Source organism: Mobula hypostoma, chromosome 4 (genome assembly GCF_963921235.1).
Source record: "Mobula hypostoma chromosome 4, sMobHyp1.1, whole genome shotgun sequence".
Lineage (NCBI taxonomy): Eukaryota > Metazoa > Chordata > Chondrichthyes > Myliobatiformes > Myliobatidae > Mobula > Mobula hypostoma.
In genome coordinates this window covers 97952792-97971314 of record NC_086100.1, presented here as the reverse complement: position 1 = coordinate 97971314, position 18523 = coordinate 97952792, and the positions used below count along the sequence as shown (strand labels likewise).

Below are 18523 nucleotides of genomic sequence, written 5' to 3'. Positions count from 1 at the left end.
TTTACATCAGATTCCCAACCTCTTCTGTGTTTTGCTGCTGTACAACAGCTTCTTTATAGAATATTCCTTTCTTTCTTTCTATCTCTGCTTTTAGTGCTAGAGGAACCTGTCCAGCAGGTTGGACATTCCTGCTTCCTGAGCAGACGAGAGTGGGGTTGTAGTTAGGATGAATGACCCAAGAGTGACATTGTGCTTCAGGCAGTTGTTCAAGAGTGGGGAGGGAAGAGAAATGTAATTGTAATTGGATTTAGTACAGACAGAGAAACAGACACATCTTTGTGCCACAGGGAATGAGAGTCCCGAAAGCTGTGTTGTCTGGGTGCAGGACATCTCATCTGACCTGCAGAGGAAGTTGGAGTAGGAGGGGAAAGTTCTATTTTTCATCATGCTGCTGGGTACCAATGTCAGAGATAGAAAAAGAAAAGAGGTTCTGCAAGGGAAATATGTGCAGCAGAGACTAAATTGAAAAGTAGAAACAAAACAATGATAGTTTCTAGATTGCTACTTGAGCCATGTACTTATAGGCACAGGCCCAGTGGCTTCCTGAGTTAAATGTGTGGTGTGAGAGAAATGAGTTTGAGTTCATGAGACATGAGCACCAGTATTGAGAAAAGAAGGAACTATTTCAATAGGACGGGCTCCACCTGAACCATACTGGGCCTAGAAGTCCTGGCTAATCATATAACTAGGACTGTGGATAAGGCTTTAAACTAAATAATAGTGGGGTGTGTTCAATAGATTGAAAAAAAGGTGGATAAAGTAAAAAGGAAAGAAAGCAGGAAGTTTCCAGAATAAAAAGTGAGGGAGAAAGATTAGAAGAGGATATGAGTTTAACTCGAGGCTACATGGTGACTATAGAACTGAGGTGTTGTATTTCAGTGCACACAGTATACAAAACAAGGTGGGTAAGTTTATAGCACAACTGGAAGTTGCGGGGGTGGGGGTACAATGTTGTGGGAATCACAGTGTTGTGCCTGAAAGGAGATCACGGCTGGGACCTAAATATCCAAGGCTACATATCCCGTTGAATAAAAAGGCAGGTGAGCCGAGAGAGGGGTTGGAGGGGATTGATGTTGTAAGAAAAATTAAAATCAAATCCTTAGCAAGAAGTGACATAGAATCAGAAGGCAAGAATATCATAAATGTCACTCCACTCTTTAAAAAGGCAGGGAGGCAAAAGACAAGAAATTATAGGCCAATTTGCCTGACTTCAGTGGCTGGTAAGATTTTGGAGTTCATTATTAAGGATGAGATCTCTGGGTTCTTGGAAGCACATCATAAAAAGGACAAAGTCAGCATGGCTTCCTTAGGGGAAATCTTCCCTGACCAACCTGTTGGAAATTTTTGAGAAATAGCAGGCAGGATAGACAAAGAAGAGTCAGTGGATGATGTTTATCTTGGATTTTCCGAAAGCCTTTGCGTTAGTGTGTCCCAGACTAGTTGGATCAAAAGGGCACCATGACCACAAGCAGTAACTTTTTCAGATCAGAATGTCATTGCTGACCATTAGTCTGAGATACACAACACTATATAACAAACTAGTTATATTGCAAATGTTATATAGTTTGGCCATGTCATCACAAAACAGACAATAGAGAACAAAGACATAACATGCCTACTCCTAAACAAGTTCTGGTGTTTCTTGTGTCACAGCCGGTTGTAAAATGAAGTCACTGTGCACAACACCAGATGTGCTCTTCTGTTTTTTTTATTGTGTAGGAAGCAATTTCTTTGGTATTTGTTAAATGATGTATCAAGACTCCCTGGAGAAAACAACAGTCAACCTTTAACTCATCAAGAGCGTCATTAATTTAATCCAAAAATCAATCCTTAAACTCCAGATCTAACCCCATCCCAACCTCACAATGATTCCTCCATTGATACAATAAGACATGCAAGAAGTTGTTTTCTGAAGAGTGACCAGGCTTGTTCATGACAGCAGCTTGTCCATGTTTTGTCAGTTCAACTTGCTAATGCATTGTTGTCAGAGCAAATTGACCATTCCTTTGTGCACCTTGAAACCAGTTCCCGCTTCCTCCATTCAAAGCACTCCTGGTACTAATGTATCCTACAGAACTCTGCAGGTTCTAGAGGGCAACACTGAGAATTTTGCAGCTCAATTCAAGTATCCTTCTGGCCACAATGGACTATCCGTCCTGATGAATTGGTTGCACTTTTGATAACTTCCATCCACCTAGTGAAAGGAAACCAAGTTCAGTAATCAGTAGGTAACACAGCACAGGAAAGCAGCCAACATGATATGATGAAAGGCTTCTCCCACCCTGGTCATTCTCTTTTCTACCCGCTTCCATTGAGCAGAAGATGCAAAAACTGGAAAACTTGTATTTTCTGGCTCAAGAACAGCTTCTATCTCATTGTTGTTAGACTATTGAATGGACCTCTCATATGATCAAAATGGACTCTTGGCCTCACAATCTACCACATTATGGCCTTGCACCTTCTTGTCTAACTGTACTTTCTCTGTATCCATAACACTAGATTTTGCATTCTGTTACTACATTCCTTGCTGTACCGATGAAATGATCTGAATGGATTTATACAAAACAAAACCTTTTCATCTTGTTACATGTGATAATAATAAAACTAATCACCACTTAGCATTTCTACTCTTTAAAAAGTCAACTGCTGGGAGGGCATCTAAAGTATTTTGTTCTGCAGCCAGTGCAGAAAGTTGTATTGGTCATTGAACAGGTTCTGCTCTCATGGAGTGGTGAGCAGGGTGTTTGTAACCTACTGTTCATGGGCTCATTCTCACATCAGTGTTGTGCTTCCTGACCACAATGGATTCCAATTTCTCAATGCCTGTATGTTTAAAAATTCTCTTCCTTCTATTCAAATGACTACATTTCCTCATTTCTTTCTATCCTTGCAATCTCCTTCAGCCTCCATCCCCACAATACAAGCATGATCATTTCCAGGCAACTCTTGATTTCCGTCAGCCATTCCAGGGCACCTGGATGAAGCTCTTGTTAAAAGTGGTGACAGATAACAACTTTGCAAAGGAACAGAACATTAACCAATGCAGTAAAAGGATGCATCAATCTATAATTAGTATAGCACCAGAGCCTCAGGTTGAATTCTGACGTCAGTACCCTCTGTGGAGTTTGCACATTCTCCCTGTGATTGTGTGGATTTCCCCTGGGAGCTCTGGTTTCAGCCTACAAAGATGCGTACACTGAGTGGTGGATGTCTGGAAGATGCTGCCAGGGTTGATGTGGGGTATTGTTCATATGTAGGCAGGAAGGATTAGTGTAATTAGCCATCATTACCTCAGTTAGTTCAGCACAACCTTGGGGGTCCAAGTGCCAGTGCCACTGCCTGTCCCTGTCCCTGTCCCTGTGTTGTACTGTTCTATGTTTTATAACCTGCAGGTTGGAGGGTTAATCGGCTGCTGGGAATTGCCCCCAGTGTGTGGATGAGGGGTAGAATCTGTAGTTGATGAGAATACGGGGAGAATAAAGAATAGGATTAGCGTAAATGGTTGGTTGATGGTCAGCACTGACTTGATGGGCTGAAGGGCCTGATTCTATGCTGGCTCTATAATGCCATGGAAACTGACTGTGGATTTGCTTAGAATAAGCAGGTCACATAAAATGGACCAACTGATTCCTGTAGGTTAGTTTTCACCTGGTACAGACTACTCTGGTGTTGAGCCAGGGCATGTAATGCCCCTCTGGGGTGGTGGAGAGGGACTAGGTCTGGCTTTAAGCCACGTCTGGGAGAACACAACATGTCAATCATAACCTTGACTGAAATACTGTCTGTGGAAGTCAAACTAAAATTTGCACTTTGCTGTTATGCACTGATGTAAAGTTGGAATATTACCTTTCAAAAGTGTACTCGCTTTCTGCTCTGAAGAAATAGACATGAGATTTGAAGTGCAGTTTAAAGACATAATCTTTGTGGATGTGGTCGTGGTCGGTAGGCATGCTCACCGAGTAACCCAGCAGTGGAAGACTGGCCAGAGGGTAGTCATCCTGGAAATACCAAAGAATAACATCTTCACCAAAAGCAATAATCACAGATGCACAGAGTGACTCTACTGACAGTCTGAATTCTACCAATAAGGTTAACTGAACCTACCTTGAGATTGAATAACCTCCTGCAAAGCAACTCTGTTCACTTGAACATTAAAGCACAAGGTGCAACAAAGAAACAACAGAAGCCCATTCAACCCGTTGAACTTGAAGCTGCCACTGAACAGAACAGTGGCTGATCTACGTATATCTTAATTTCTTATAGTCACCCAGGTAGCATATTCTTCAGTACCTGGCCCCAACAAAAGCTGATCAATCTTAATTTTGAAATTTTGAGCCTCAGCATCTTTTTTGGGGGAAGAAAGTTTCAAGTTTCCACTCCCAATGATATGTCACAGCAGCAGTAAGATGCAGCTCTAACTTTCTAGATAGCCCTGGGCCTACATTCTGTCTATTGCTGCATGAAAAACCCATCATAATTAATTCTTCATCCCAACATTCCCCACAAATTAGTCTTCTTTCAGTAAATGTACGTTAAGCCTCTTTGAAATGTAATTTTGTACTCTTAGTTAATCTGCTCCATATATTAGCAACCTTCTAAGTGAAGAAACTGCATCTTTCATGTGTCTGTCAATTTCTTTGTGGATACCTGATATATACTACCAAACTCAGTAATTACTACATTGTCATGTCTCATATCATTCATAAATGTTGGAACGTATTCCCTTTACCCAAGCTCACTTCACTTGTACATACCTTCCCCCAATCAGAATAACATTTTGTGCACCATTAAGATGGTTTAAGATGCCTTCTGGCAATGCACTGGTATCACTGCCTGGTATGTGAACTGTACTTCCCTCAATTGCAGGACCCTGCAGAGAGTGGTGTGGACAGCCCAGCGCATCGGTGGATGTGAACTTCCCACTATTCAGGAGATTCACAACAACAGGTGCGTAAAAAGAGCTTGAAGGATCACTGGGGACCCGTGTCACCCCAACCACGAACTGTTCCAGCTGCTACCATTCGGGAAACTGTACCGCAGCATAAAAGACAGGACCAACAGGCTCTGGGACAGCTCCTTCCACCAGGCCATCAGACTGATTAAGTCACGCTGACACAATTGTATTTCTGAGCTATATTGACTGTTCTGTTGTATATCGTATGTACTATTTACTACAAATTACTATAATTTGCACATTGCACGTTCAGACGGAGATGTAACAAAGATTTTTATTCCTCACCTATGTAAGAAATAAATTCAATTCAATTCAGTGACTACTTAACGGTGACAAAGAAAACAAATAAATATTTTATTAATAACCTTTCCTGTTAAACGATCTTTGCAATCAATAGCCTGTAACTTCCCAGTCAGAGCTGAGCCTTTGAACCTTCTGTACAACCTGGCATTGTTGCAGAGTGAACTGAAGGTGCTGGCAGAATTGAGGCACCAGGGCCCAGGCCTCAGGCCTCAGAGCAGGGAAAGAGCCAATATCAAGCCATTGCTGGAGCGCACTTGGAGGCCATTCGATGCGGCAAAACAGAGGTGAGGTGAGGCAGAGTCTAGGTGGAGCAAAAGAAAGACCTGAGGTCTGATCAATTTAAGCGCCGAGCGAACTGGAAAGGTCCAGTAGGGGCCTGAGGGCATTTCAAAGCGGCAGGGACTGGTCCAAGAGCAAGGGATGACCCAAAGTTTGGCCGATTTCAATGCCGGGCCAGATTGAAATGGTCAGAGTGTCAGGGCCAGAGACGAGGAATGGGCCAGAGATGAGGAATGGGCCAGTTCAGCTTCGTGCTGCACAATGTTTGCTCGGCTCCATGCTAAACCGACGCTGTGGCCTGCTCCTGAATCGGCTACAGTGATGCCTGACTATGTGTCCATGGACTCACTTTCATCAACTTCGGTTCTGAATGGTCTTTGTTTACTTTCATTGTTTGCACGATTTGTTTTTTTTCCTCTGCACATTGGATGTTTGATACTCTTCTTCTTAATGGGTTCTATTGGGTTTCTTTGTTTTGTGGCTGCCTGTTAGGAGACGAATCTCAACATTATATAATAAATGTACTTTGAACTTTGATCTTCTTTCTATCTCCCAATCCTCAGCCAATATGGATCTAGTTATCACTTCTTCCTACACTACACTGCCATATGTTTTCATTTCTCCATTAACCTTGGGCTGGTGAATCAAAGCAGATCTAGCTGCTACCTGCCCAAACATCTAACACACAAACAAGCAATTGAGCAATCTCTCTTCCATGCAGTTAAGAGCATCAGACCAAAACCACATCATCAATGAAACACATCCAATCACAATGTGGAGTCCTGGTAGAATTCCATTAGACTCATTCAGGGGTTGTACAACAGTTTGCTCCATTCCCATTCTTAAATCTGAAAAAAGTTGCACTGGAGTAACTGTACACACTCAATGTGACCACTGTTCCCTTGCTTTTAGCTGTTTTGAACCTGAAAGACTGACCATTTTTTTCAGGTATGACTCATTGAATTCTATCTGTTGAAGTTTTCCCATTTACTTAATACACAGTTACATTGTCTTTTACAACCTGCCGCTCAACCTGTCACTGTCCTGTACAACCTACCATTTAACCTATCACTGTCCTTTACAACCTGCTGCTTAAATCTGCTGTTCAAATATATTTATTCTTCACTTAACTGAGCACCTTGAGCAAAATTTAATATAAGGCCTATTATATTTTCATTCACATCATTTACAGATATAAATGCCAAGGTTCCGATACAGGTCCTTGTGGAATGCTATTAGCACATTGGTTCCCCTCTGCCATACTTGGAGCCCTCACATGCATTTCCCACACATCTGCTCTCACCAAACAGCAGAGATAGTCCTCAACTTTTACCCCACCAGATTCCGCATTTTACACATCACCCTCTGCCATTTCCACAGATCTAAAGTGATCTCACTTCCAATCACATCTTCTGCTCTCCTTTTTCCTTCCTGCTTTTCACAGGGAGCACTCTCTCCATGACTCCCTAGTCACTATGCACCCATCTCAGACTCTGGCACTTTCCCCTGCAATCAAGGTGTAATTCTTGTCTTTTCACCTCCTCCTCCATCACCATTCAAGAACTAAACAGCTGTTCCTGGTGAAGCATGGACCTCTTTTAACCAGTCTACTGAATTTTGTGCTTGTTTTGTAATGTTGCCTCTCCTACATTGGAGAAACAAAGCATACATTGGGTGGTTGTTTTGCAAAGCACCTATGATCTGTTCTCAATGGCCATCTCAACTTTCTGACTACCTGCCATTTTAACTCTTCCTGCCATTCCCACATCAACTTTTTCTATTGCTATAATGAGACAAACACAAACTGGAAGAACAACATCTCATATTCTACTTGGGTAGCTTTCAACTCAATGGTATGAGCCCTGAACTTCCAGTTTCAGGTATCCCACACTTCCCCGGTGTTCTTCTCCCCTATCACCTGGTCCTATCTGGTCACCACCCATCTGGTTCTATCTATCACTCACCAGTCTCCATCCCACCTACTCTCGTATGGTTACGTACAGTACTGGCTATCTCAGACCTGATGCAGTCATGAGCTGAAATGTTATCTTGCACCATTAGACATAGGAGAAGAATTCTGGCAGTAGGCCCATCAATTTTGTTCAGCCATTCTACATGGCAGATTTATTTTCCCTCTCAACCCCATTCTGCTGTCTTCTCCCCGTAACCTTTGACACTGACTACTCAAGAACCTATCAACCTGCGCTTCAAAGACACCCAACTACTTGGGCTCCACAGCCGTCGGTAGCAACGAATTCCACGACTTCGGCATCCTATGGCCAAAGAAATTACTCCTCATCCCTGTTCTAAACATCCTTCTATTCTGAGTCTGTGCCCTCTGGAACGAGAGTCCCCCACGATAAGAAACATCCTCTCCACATCCACTCAATCTAAGCCATTCAATATTCAATAGGTTTCATTCTTCTAAACTCCAGCAGGTACAGGACCACAGCCATCAAACGCGCCTCATATGTTAACCCTTTCATTCCCCTGAACCTCCTCTGGACCCTCTGCAATATCAGCACATCTTTTCTTAGACAAGGGGGCAATTATAAAACCTCAGCAATACATCATTGCTTTTATATTCCAGTCGTCTCAAACTGAATGCTTACATTGCATTTGCCTTTCTTACCAGTGACTCAACCTGCAAGTTAATCTTTAGGGAATCCTGCACAAGGACTCCCAATCCCTCTGCACCTCTGATCTCTGAATTTGCTCTCTATTAAGAAAATACTCTATGCTTTTATTCTTTCTACCAAAATCAGAATCAGGTTTATTATCACCGGCATGTGACATGAAATTTGTTAACTTAGCAAAGGCAGTTCAATGTAATACATAATCCAGCAAAGAGAGAAAAATAATAATAACAAATACAATAAAACATAATAAATAAACAAGTAAATCTATTTTTTTTAAATGTGCAAAAACAGAAATACCGTATATTAAAAGGTGAGGTAATGTCCAAAGCTTCAATGTCCATTTAGAAATCGGATGGCAGAGGGGAAGAAGCTGTTCCTGAATTGCTGAGTGTGTGCCTTCAGGCTTCTGTATCTCCTATCTGACAGTAACAGTGAGAAAAGGGCATGCCCTGGGTGCTGGAGGTCCTTAATAATGGACGCTGCCTTTCTGAGACACCGTTCTCTGAAGATGTCCTGGGTACTTTGTAGGTTAGTACCCAAGATGGAGTTGACTAGATTTACAACCTTCTGCAGCTCCTTTCGGTCCTGTGCAGTAACCCATCCATACCAGACAGTAATATAGCCTGTCAGAATGCTCTCCACAGTACAACTATGGAAATTTTTGAGTGTATTTGTTGACATGCCAAATCGTCTCAAACTCCTAATAAAGTATAGCCGCTGTGTTGCCTTCTTTATGACTACATCGATATGTTGGGACCAGGTTAGATCCTCAGAAATCTTGACACCCAGGAACTTGAAACTGCTTATTCTCTCCACTTCTGATCCCTCTATGAGGATTGGTATGTGTTCCTGTCTTACCCTTCCTGAAGTCCACAATCAGCTCTTTCATCTTACTGATGTTGAGTGCCAGGTTGTTGCTGCGGCACCATTCCACTAGTTGGCATATCTCACTCCTGTACACCCTCTCGTCACCACCTGAGATTCTACCAACAATGGTTGTATCATCAGCTAATTTGTAGTTGCTGTTTGAGCTATGCCTAGCAACACAGTCATGTATATACAGAGAGTAGAGCAGTGGGCTGAGCACACATCCCTGAGGCACACCAGTGTTGATCATCAGCGAGGAGGATATGTTATCACCAATCCGCACAGACTGTGGTCTTCCGGTTAGGAAGTCGATGATCCGATTGCAGAGGGAGGTACAGAGGACCAGGTTCTACAACTTCTCAATCAGGATTGTAGGAATGATGGTATTAAATGCTGAGCTATAGTCAATGAACAGCATCCTGACGTAGGTTTTTATGTTGTCTAGGTGGTCTAAAGCCGTGTGGAGAGCCATTGAGATTGCGTCTGCTATTGACCTATTGTGGTGATAGGCAAATTGCAATGGGTCCAGGCCCTTGCTGAGGTAGGAGTCCAGTCTAGTCATGGCCAACCTCTCGAAGCATTTCATCACTGTCAATGTGAGTGTTACTGGGCGATGGTCATTAAGGCAGCTCACGTTATTCTTCTTTGGCACTGGTATAATTGTTGCCTTAATTATGCACTTCCCTAAACTGTATTCCATCTGCTTTCTCTTTGCCTATTCTCCTATTCAAAGTCCTTTTCCAGACTGCCTGCTTTCTCAAACCTATCAGCCCCTCTACCTATCTGTGTACCGTCTGCAAACTTGGCCACTTAGCCATCAATTCTGTCATCCCAATCATTCACATATAATGTGAAAAAAAGTAGTCCCAACACAGACCCCTGCGGAAAACCATTAGTCACTGGCAGCCAGCCAGAAAGGCCTCCTTTATTCCCACTCTTTGCCTCCTGCCTGTCAGCCAATTTTCTATCCATGCTGTATCTTTCCTGTATTACTATAGGCTCTTACCTTGTTTGGCAGCTTCATATGTGGAACCTCATCAAAGGCCTTCTACAAATACAAGTAAACAACATCCACTGACTCTCCTTTGTATATGCTGCCTGTCATTTCCTCAAACAGGAAAAAACTTATTAGTCAAGGCATTGAGTTCAAAAGTCAAGAGGTTATGTTGCAACTTTATAAATCTCTAGATGGGCTGCATCTGGAGAATTGTGTACAATTCTGGTCGCCCACTGTAGGAAGAATGTTGAGGCTTTGGAGAGGGTGCAGAAAACATTCACCAGGATGCTGTCTGGTTTAGAGTGCTATCATGAGAGGCTGGATAAACTTGGGTTGTTTTCTCTGGAGCAGTGGAGGTTGAGAGGAGATCTGATAGAGGTTTACAAGATTATGAGAGACATAGATGGAATAGACTGGGAGTATTCATTTCCCAGGGTTGAAATGTCTAATACCAGAGGCTTGCACTGAGGGTGAGAGGGGGTAGGTTCAAGGGGGATGTGAGGGGTAAGTTTTTTACTCAAGTAGTGGATGTCTGGAATGTGCTGTCTGATATGGTGGTAGAGGCAAATACATTAGAGGCTTTTATGATAAGACACATGAATCAGAGGAAGATAAAGGGATATGGATATTGTGTAGGTAGGAGGGATTGGTGTTTAATGTTTTTGATTTGCTTTTTAGCTGGTTTAGGACAACACTGTGGGCCCAAGTTCCTGTGCTGTACTCTTCCATGTTCCAACATATTTGTCAGGCAAGATTTCCCCTTAAGGAAACCATGCTGACTACAGCCTATTTTTACCATGTGCTTCCGTGTATAGTATACCCCAAAACCTCATCCTTAATAATGGACGTCAACATCTTTTTAACAACTGAAGTCAGGCTAACTGGCTCATAATTTCCCGTCTTTCGCTCCCTCCCTTCTTAAAGAGTGGAGTGACATTTGCAATTTTCTAGTCCTCTAGAACGATTCCAGAATCTAGTGATTCTTGAAAGATCATTACTAAATTCTCTACAATCTCTTCAGCTACTTCTTTTAGAACCTTGGAGTGTAGTCCACCTGGTCCAAGAAACTTAACTACCTTCAGACCTTTCAGCTTCCCAAACGCCTTCTCCTTAGTAATAGCAACTACACTCACTTCTGACTAACATTCTTGAAAATCTGGCATGCTGCTGGCATCTTCCACAGTGAAGACTGATGCAAAATACTTAGTGAGTTCATCTGCCATTTCTTTGTCTCCCATTACTATCTCTCCAACGTCATTTTTTTGCAGTCCAATATCCACTCTTGTCTTTTACTCTTTACATAACTGAAAAAAAAATTCAAAGACAAGAAATCGTACATCAAATGGGCAGACCTCCAGCCTCGACAACTTGAGGAGTCCGCAGTCAACAGGGCTGCATGGCGCGCCCTGACCAGAAAAGTTGCATCTGATTTTGAGGATGACCGAAATCAGTGCCTTGCAGCAGCACGAGACCGACACCACAAAGCTGTGCATGCACCTGTTCTAACAACCGCCATTCCATGTCCAACCTGCAACCGCATATGTGCTTTGGCCTTTGGCCTCCGAAGCCACATGCGTATCCACAGATGACTGCACAATGTTTAGACTTCCTTAGACCCTGAGAGACAACCACCATCTGAAAAAACTTGGTATCCTCTTTGGTGTTCTGGCTAGCTTACATTCATATTGCTTCTTTTTTCTCCTTATTGTATTTTTAGTTGTGTTCTGTTGGATTTTAAAAGCTTCTCAATCCTCTAGGTTCCCATTAATTTTTGCTATATTATAGGCCCTTCCTTTGGCTTTTATGCTGTCCTTGACTTGCCTAGTCAGCTAGTTTCCTCAACCTCCCTTTAGAATATTACGTCTTCTTTGGAATAAATCTATTCTGTGCTTTCCAATTTGCTCTCTTATTAGCTGTTCTTCAGTTAGTCCTGACGAAGGGTCTCGGCCTGAAACGTCGACTGTACCTCTTCCTAGAGATGCTGCCTGGCCTGCTGCCTTCATCAGCAACTTTGATGTGTGTTGCTTGAAACTCCAGCCATTGTTTTTCTGCTGTTGTCCCTGATAGTGCCCCCTTCCAATCAACTTCGTCAGTTTCTCTCTCGTGCGGCTACAGCTCCCTTTTCTCCTCTGTAATACTGATACATCCATCTCCTTCTCAAACTGCAAGTGAATTTTATCATATTATAATCACGGTTCATTTACCTTAACCTCCTTAATCAAATTTAGTTTGTTACACAACACCCAATCCAAAATTGCCATGCCCCTAGTGGGCTCAACCATAATCTTCTCTTGTAGGCATTCTACAAATTCTTACCCTATGTCACTTCTAAGGATTTGATTTCATTTTGTACCAACAAAGCCACCCCACCACCTCTACCCACCTGCCTGTCCTTTCAATACAATGTGTATCCTTGGACATTAGGCTCCCAACTGTGATCTTTCAGCATTGAGCCAGTGATGCCCACAGTATTATACTCACCAACTGCAAGATCAGATACCTTATGCCTTATACTGCGTGCATTAAAATATATCACCAGTATTCCTCACCCTTTTCAATTTTGCCCCCAGGTTACTAGGAGTTAAATTTGTATCCCTTTCTAAACTTTTTGTCTTTTAATTTATCCTGGAGACTTTTGTAACCTCTCCTGCATTCCCCTTTCTTACACCTCTCGCCTCCACAAATGCTGTTCAGTTCTTGCATTGTTCTATTTTTGCCGTAGATTCCAGCATCTGAAGTCCTTTTTTGTCACCATTAGTCGCATACCACCAATCAAAGTACATGTCCTTCCACTTATCTCCTATTTCCTAACTAATTTACCATCTATAACAACTGGTTGCCACATCCACATACTTACTCCCATAAACAATACTAAACTATTTCTGGAAATATTCAAAAATATTCCCGTAACCATCATTTTGATGACGTTCCAGAAAATGCAACACTTAGACATGTTGTGCTCTTGACAAAATTCACACTACAATAAAACTGGTATTTTTCTTTTTACCCAAGAGCTCAGCCACCTCCTTCCAAATAGATTCCAATAACTTGATCAAAGCAGCCACATGACTAATAGAAATGTAAATTCCTAATTTATCTCATTATTTTTAATACCTGGATGACGTTAAGCATGTTGTAAAGGTACAACCAATCCAATGAAAATCCTATTATAACCCAGAAAAGCAAACAGAACTAAGCAATCTAACTCTTCAAGTATTGAAATGGACAGTGCAGGAACAGGCCCTTCAGCCCATCGTGTCTATGCACACCATGATACTACATTAATCTAACCCCATCTGCCTGCATGTGGTCTGCTTTCTTCTGCTCCCTTATTGTTCATATGTCTTGCCTAGGTGCAATTGAGACTACCTGAAATGAAAAATAATGGTTCAGTTCAAAATGGCAATGCCTATCTATTGTTGTTCTTTTCTGCACCTCATGGCACATCGAGCAGCAACCTTGTCTGTTTCTTACAAGGATTTTGTCTGTTAGCATTTTGTCTGTTTTTTATGAGGCTGAGCTGCTAGTTCAATGCTCAAACCAGCACAAATGGAAACAGTGCAAGGAGCCAGCCGGATTTGAACCCGGAACCACTTGCCTTGAAGTTTGGTGCAGCAGCTACTACACCACTGGCTGGCCAATGCTAATACAGTAACACGATATCTTAATATACAAATGAATATCAAGCAATGAGTTTCGTTTCTCCTTTGCATCAGGATTTCCAAAACTCATGGACCACCTCTATCTATTACACCCATCACTACACTGTACAGTAAATACTTTAAACCAATAATGCTGTTTACATTGTAAATGCATGCATTATGTATTTTTGCATATTTTATTCCATATCCATACCTTACTTCTAACTTCTTTCAATATATTTTTACAAATTCTTTATTCTTCATAATTGCCGAATGTTGTGGTTTTTTGTTGTAGGTCGCACCCTGACCAACACACAACAACAAATTCCTAATACGTGTACTGTAAATATATATGGTGAATAAAGTTGATCCTTGATCAACTGCAAATATTGCTTTTAATATATAATGCAAGCATGAAGCAATTACAATTCCAGTTTCATGTCAGAATCTATTATGCTCACTCTCTTAAAGAGCAAAGATGTTTTTCTGCACATTTCAGTTTTATTGCATGAAACATAAAGGAAAGTGGCCAATAAGCCTATTGCTGTTTGTCCACCATGAAAGTGTTGTGTATTCAGTACTTCAGTAAAATTTGAGTAGTCTTGTACATATATTGCTTGATTAAGCATTGTTATAGTCATAGTCATACTTTATCGATCCTGGGGGAAATTGGTTTTCGTTACAGTTGCACCATAAATAATAAATAGTAATAGAACCATAAATAGTTAACTAGTAATATGTAAATTATGAATAAGTCCAGGACCAGCCTATTTGGCTCAGGGTGTTTGACCCTCCAAGGGAGGAGTTGTAAAGTTTGATGGCCACAGGCAGGAATGACTTCCTATGACGCTCAGTGCTGCATCTCAGTGGGATGATTCTCTGGCTGAATGTACTCCTGTGCCCACCCAGTACATTATGTAGTGGATGGGAGACATTGACCAAGATGGCATGCAACTTAGACAGCATCCTCTTTTCAGACACCACTGTGAGAGAGTCCAGTTCCATCCCCACAACATCACTGGCCTTATGGATGAGTTTGTTGATTCTGTTGGTGTCTGCTACCCTCAGCCTGCTGCCCCAGCACACAACAGCAAACATGATCGCACTGGCCACCACAGACTCGTAGAACATCCTCAGCATCGTCTGGCAGACGTTAAAGGACCTCAGTCTCCTCAGGAAATAGAGACGGCTCTGGCCTTTCTTGTAGACAGCCTCAGTGTTCTTTGACCAGTCCAGTTTATTGTCAATTCATATCCCCAGGTATTTGTAATCCTCCATCATGTCCACACTGACCCCCTGGATGGAAACAGGGGTCACCAGTACCTTAGCCCTCCTCAGGTCCACCACCAGCTCCTTAGTCTTTTTCACATTAAGCTGCAGATAATTCTGCTCACACCATGTGACAAAGTTTCCTACCGTAGTCCTGTACTCAGTTGTTCATTTAAATAATTCATTATACGGGTTATCTGTATAAATACATAAATTACATAAGTCATCACACTACCACTATCCACTACTTGCATGCCACATCCCCTGTACAGAGTCAAGTGTAAGTGAGTTATGAAAGGTACTGGGTGATGCCACATCTGTCTCCTTGCTGTACACCAGGGTTCCCCAGTTAGTTTTCCACAAGGGTCAAATTATGTCAAGCATGCCAAGCCAAGGGCCAAAACATCCAGGGCTTTTTTCATTGCACCAGTATGTTGTTTTATGGGAGGAGGGGCGGGGTGATGGTAGTAGTAATTATTCAGGCCTGGGATTCTCAAAGCCTGTGTTGTGGGTCACACAAGAAAAAAAAAATGCACTCTTGAAACAAAATAAGTTCAAAACCAACCATTTAATTATGACTCTAGTTATCACAACTGTCAGCTGTCACACTGAGAACTCATCTGGGACTTAAAATACATAAATACACACACACACACAGACACTGTAAACATGGTCGTCTTCTCTTCTCTTCCACACAAACTTCTCTTCCACACAGAGTTTTAGTAGTACTGTCTTTTCCACTATTTCTGTTCTCTCATTTAATCTATTTGTTCTTTCTAATTAAGCTATGTAGCATTTGAAGTATGAAGTGTAGCTATAAATGAAATTATCAGTATTATTGTTCTAATATTATTATACCACAATAAGATTGACAAATGGACAAAAATAAATTGATTCACTCACCATTGTCACCGACAATGGAACCGTCTTTAATAGCTCCACAACCGTTTTCTTGGTTTTCTCGTCATGACCTAAAACTTCACCAACCATATCAATTGCACAGGTTTTAATCAACTCAGCATCAGCCAATGGGTCTTTAGCTTTGGCAAGATTCCATGACACATGCAATGATGCAGCTGCTGTGCTCTCTTGTGCAGATGTTGACTTACAGATAGAAGAAACAGAGTGCTTGTATGATGTTACCATATTTGCAATTTTTTGTTTGCGTTGATCTGATTTTGCAGGGTAGTTGGCATTAAAACTGGCAGCATGCATAGTTTTGAAGTGCCGTTTTAGATTTTCTGATTTGCAGACAGCTGCGGACTGCATGCATATTAAGCACGCCGGTTTAGCATTATTCTACCAGTAAAATAAACCAGTCAGATTTAAACTGACTGTTTTCCTGGTTGACTTTGCGCTTTTTCGCGCAGGCCATGTTGTTCTTGGTTTAGGGTCCGTGACTTACTGCTGATAACAATTCGCTTAGATGACAAATTTGCTTTTAGATGACAGATTCGCTTCTTAGATGACAGGTGGGTAGCTGGTGCATGCTGCTGTCTAGTCAAGGACTGTAGAGAGTGCACAGTAGGTCTCGTACTCTACGGGGGGCGTAGGTCAAGTGTACGGTGTGGGATGAGGTTAAAATAAATTAGAGCAGTGCACGCTTTATTTACATGTTTTGACAGGTGCGTACACGTACGTGCCAATGGGTCAGCGCGGTCCAGACATTTGGTTCTCGCAGTCCACCTATTGGGGTTGTCTGCTGTACACCATGAACCGTTACTCAACAGAGGACAAACAGGTGTCGCTGCCAAGCTCTGCACTTCTGATTGGAAAGCATATTGGACCAAGGAAAGATCATGCTGCTTAGAGGAATCTCAAAAATGATAAAAGCAGTGGTCTGACTACAACAGTTTTGTGAGCAACATATCTGAGAAAGCCTCTATTATGATAATCAGACAGTTACTTCTGAAATGTGGCTTGATTTTAAGCTGAAAGAGAATTTAAGAGGTCTAAGGACGTTGCAACCATTTGGCTTTTGTGAGTATAAGGAACCAGAATCTACTCTGCGTGCATTAAGGAACTTCAAGTGGGTGACAAAAAGCTGCTTGTAAAAGTAGATGCAATGACCAAAGTCCAGCTGCATGAATGGGCGGCCAAAAATAAAGGAGTCAATGGAGATACGAAAACAAAGAATTCGTCAGACGATGTTGTGGATGAAGAAACCAAGAGGAGAGACCAGATGGTAAAGGCAGCAAGAGAAGCATTAATGACAGAATACTCCACTGAGCTAAATGGACCTTCCCAAGATCAAGATACACAAACTAGAAGAAAAAGGAAGGAAATAAATGGTTTTCAGAGCTATCAGAACCACTTCCTGCAATCTCAGAATCTATTTCTACAAACACCACAGAGGCGACCCCAGAACCTGAGATTGCTTCACAGCCACAAGTCTCACCTGCCAAGCGAGGTAATCTCCTCTATCAGGAAAGACATTACCCAAGAAGGGTAAGATATCCTTCACAGCGATTGTCTTTTAGTCTGAATGGGACAATTAAAAATTTACTATGCTGTACATATCAGTATATAGTAATTGTATTATGTAGTATAGTGAGCATATAGTTGAGATGCATTCTATATTGAGTTGGAGTTTATAGCTAAGCAGGCAGGAGTGTTGTGTATTTAATAGCTGAGCAATATATATGTGTGTGTTGGTTGTTTAAACAATTCATTTACGGGTTATATGTATAAATGTATGAATTGCATACATTATCACACTGCCATTTGATACATGCATGCCTTGAACAAACAATCTCTCGGCTCTCTTATTTTCCTCTGAATTAGTTTAATGTTTTGAAGTTACAAAACGTAACAGAAAGAACATACAAATGTACAGACCAAGAGCAGAAAGCCATTCAGTCCACTAGCCCATTCTGTCATTTCATAAATTTTAAATCTCAACTCCACATTTCTGCCCTCATCAGCCAACCTTCTCCCCTTATTTGTCAAGAAACAATCGATCTTAAAGATATTCATAGGATTTATAACAGATCTTGTGGTTACCCTTGAGGGGTTAGCAACCATAAGATGGAATTCCAAATGCAGTTTGTTCAATTGTTCCTAAGCAGTTTCTTCAATTTAAATAGGGGCAATTATAATGGTGAAAATTAGGCATCTAAAGGCAAAGAGGTTGCCTTATCCCATTAGACCACACAGAGTTTTAACGGAAGTGGCTGAATGACTCTGGTGAATTCCTTTTCCAGAGTGTGCTGTTACCATAGTAATGAGAGGGAACTTGATGATGGTGAGGTCAATATGAGTGAGGTTGATGTTCTGGAACATGTTGATATTAAGGGAGAGGAGGTGTTGGAGTTGTTAAAATACATTAGGACAGATAAGTCCCCGGGGCCTGACGGAATATTCCCCAGGCTTCTCCACGAGGCGAGAGAGGAGATTGCTGAACCTCTGGCTAGGATCTTTATGTCCTCGTTGTCCACGGGAATGGTACCGGAGGATTGGAGGGAGACGAATGTTGTGCCCTTGTTCAAAAAAGGTGGTAGGGATAGTCTGGGTAATAATAGACCAGCGAGCCTCATGTCTGTGGTGGGAAAGCTGCTGGAAAAGATTCTTCGAG

General features: G+C 41.8%; 1 protein-coding gene across 2 annotated transcripts in view; it reads right to left on the bottom strand.

The window, feature by feature from the left end:
- Positions 1–1674: 1674 nt before the first annotated feature.
- farp2 (FERM, RhoGEF and pleckstrin domain protein 2) overlaps positions 1675–18523 on the bottom strand; it is a 222700-nt gene continuing 205851 nt past the window's right edge. For both annotated transcript variants that reach the window (XM_063046243.1, XM_063046244.1), the window contains 2 exons: positions 3847–3998; positions 1675–2194 (listed from right to left, as the gene is read on the bottom strand). In XM_063046243.1, the coding sequence (XP_062902313.1) occupies positions 2122–2194; positions 3847–3998 (225 nt within the window). In that variant the 3' untranslated portion in view covers positions 1675–2121. The remainder of the gene's footprint in view (positions 2195–3846; positions 3999–18523) is intronic.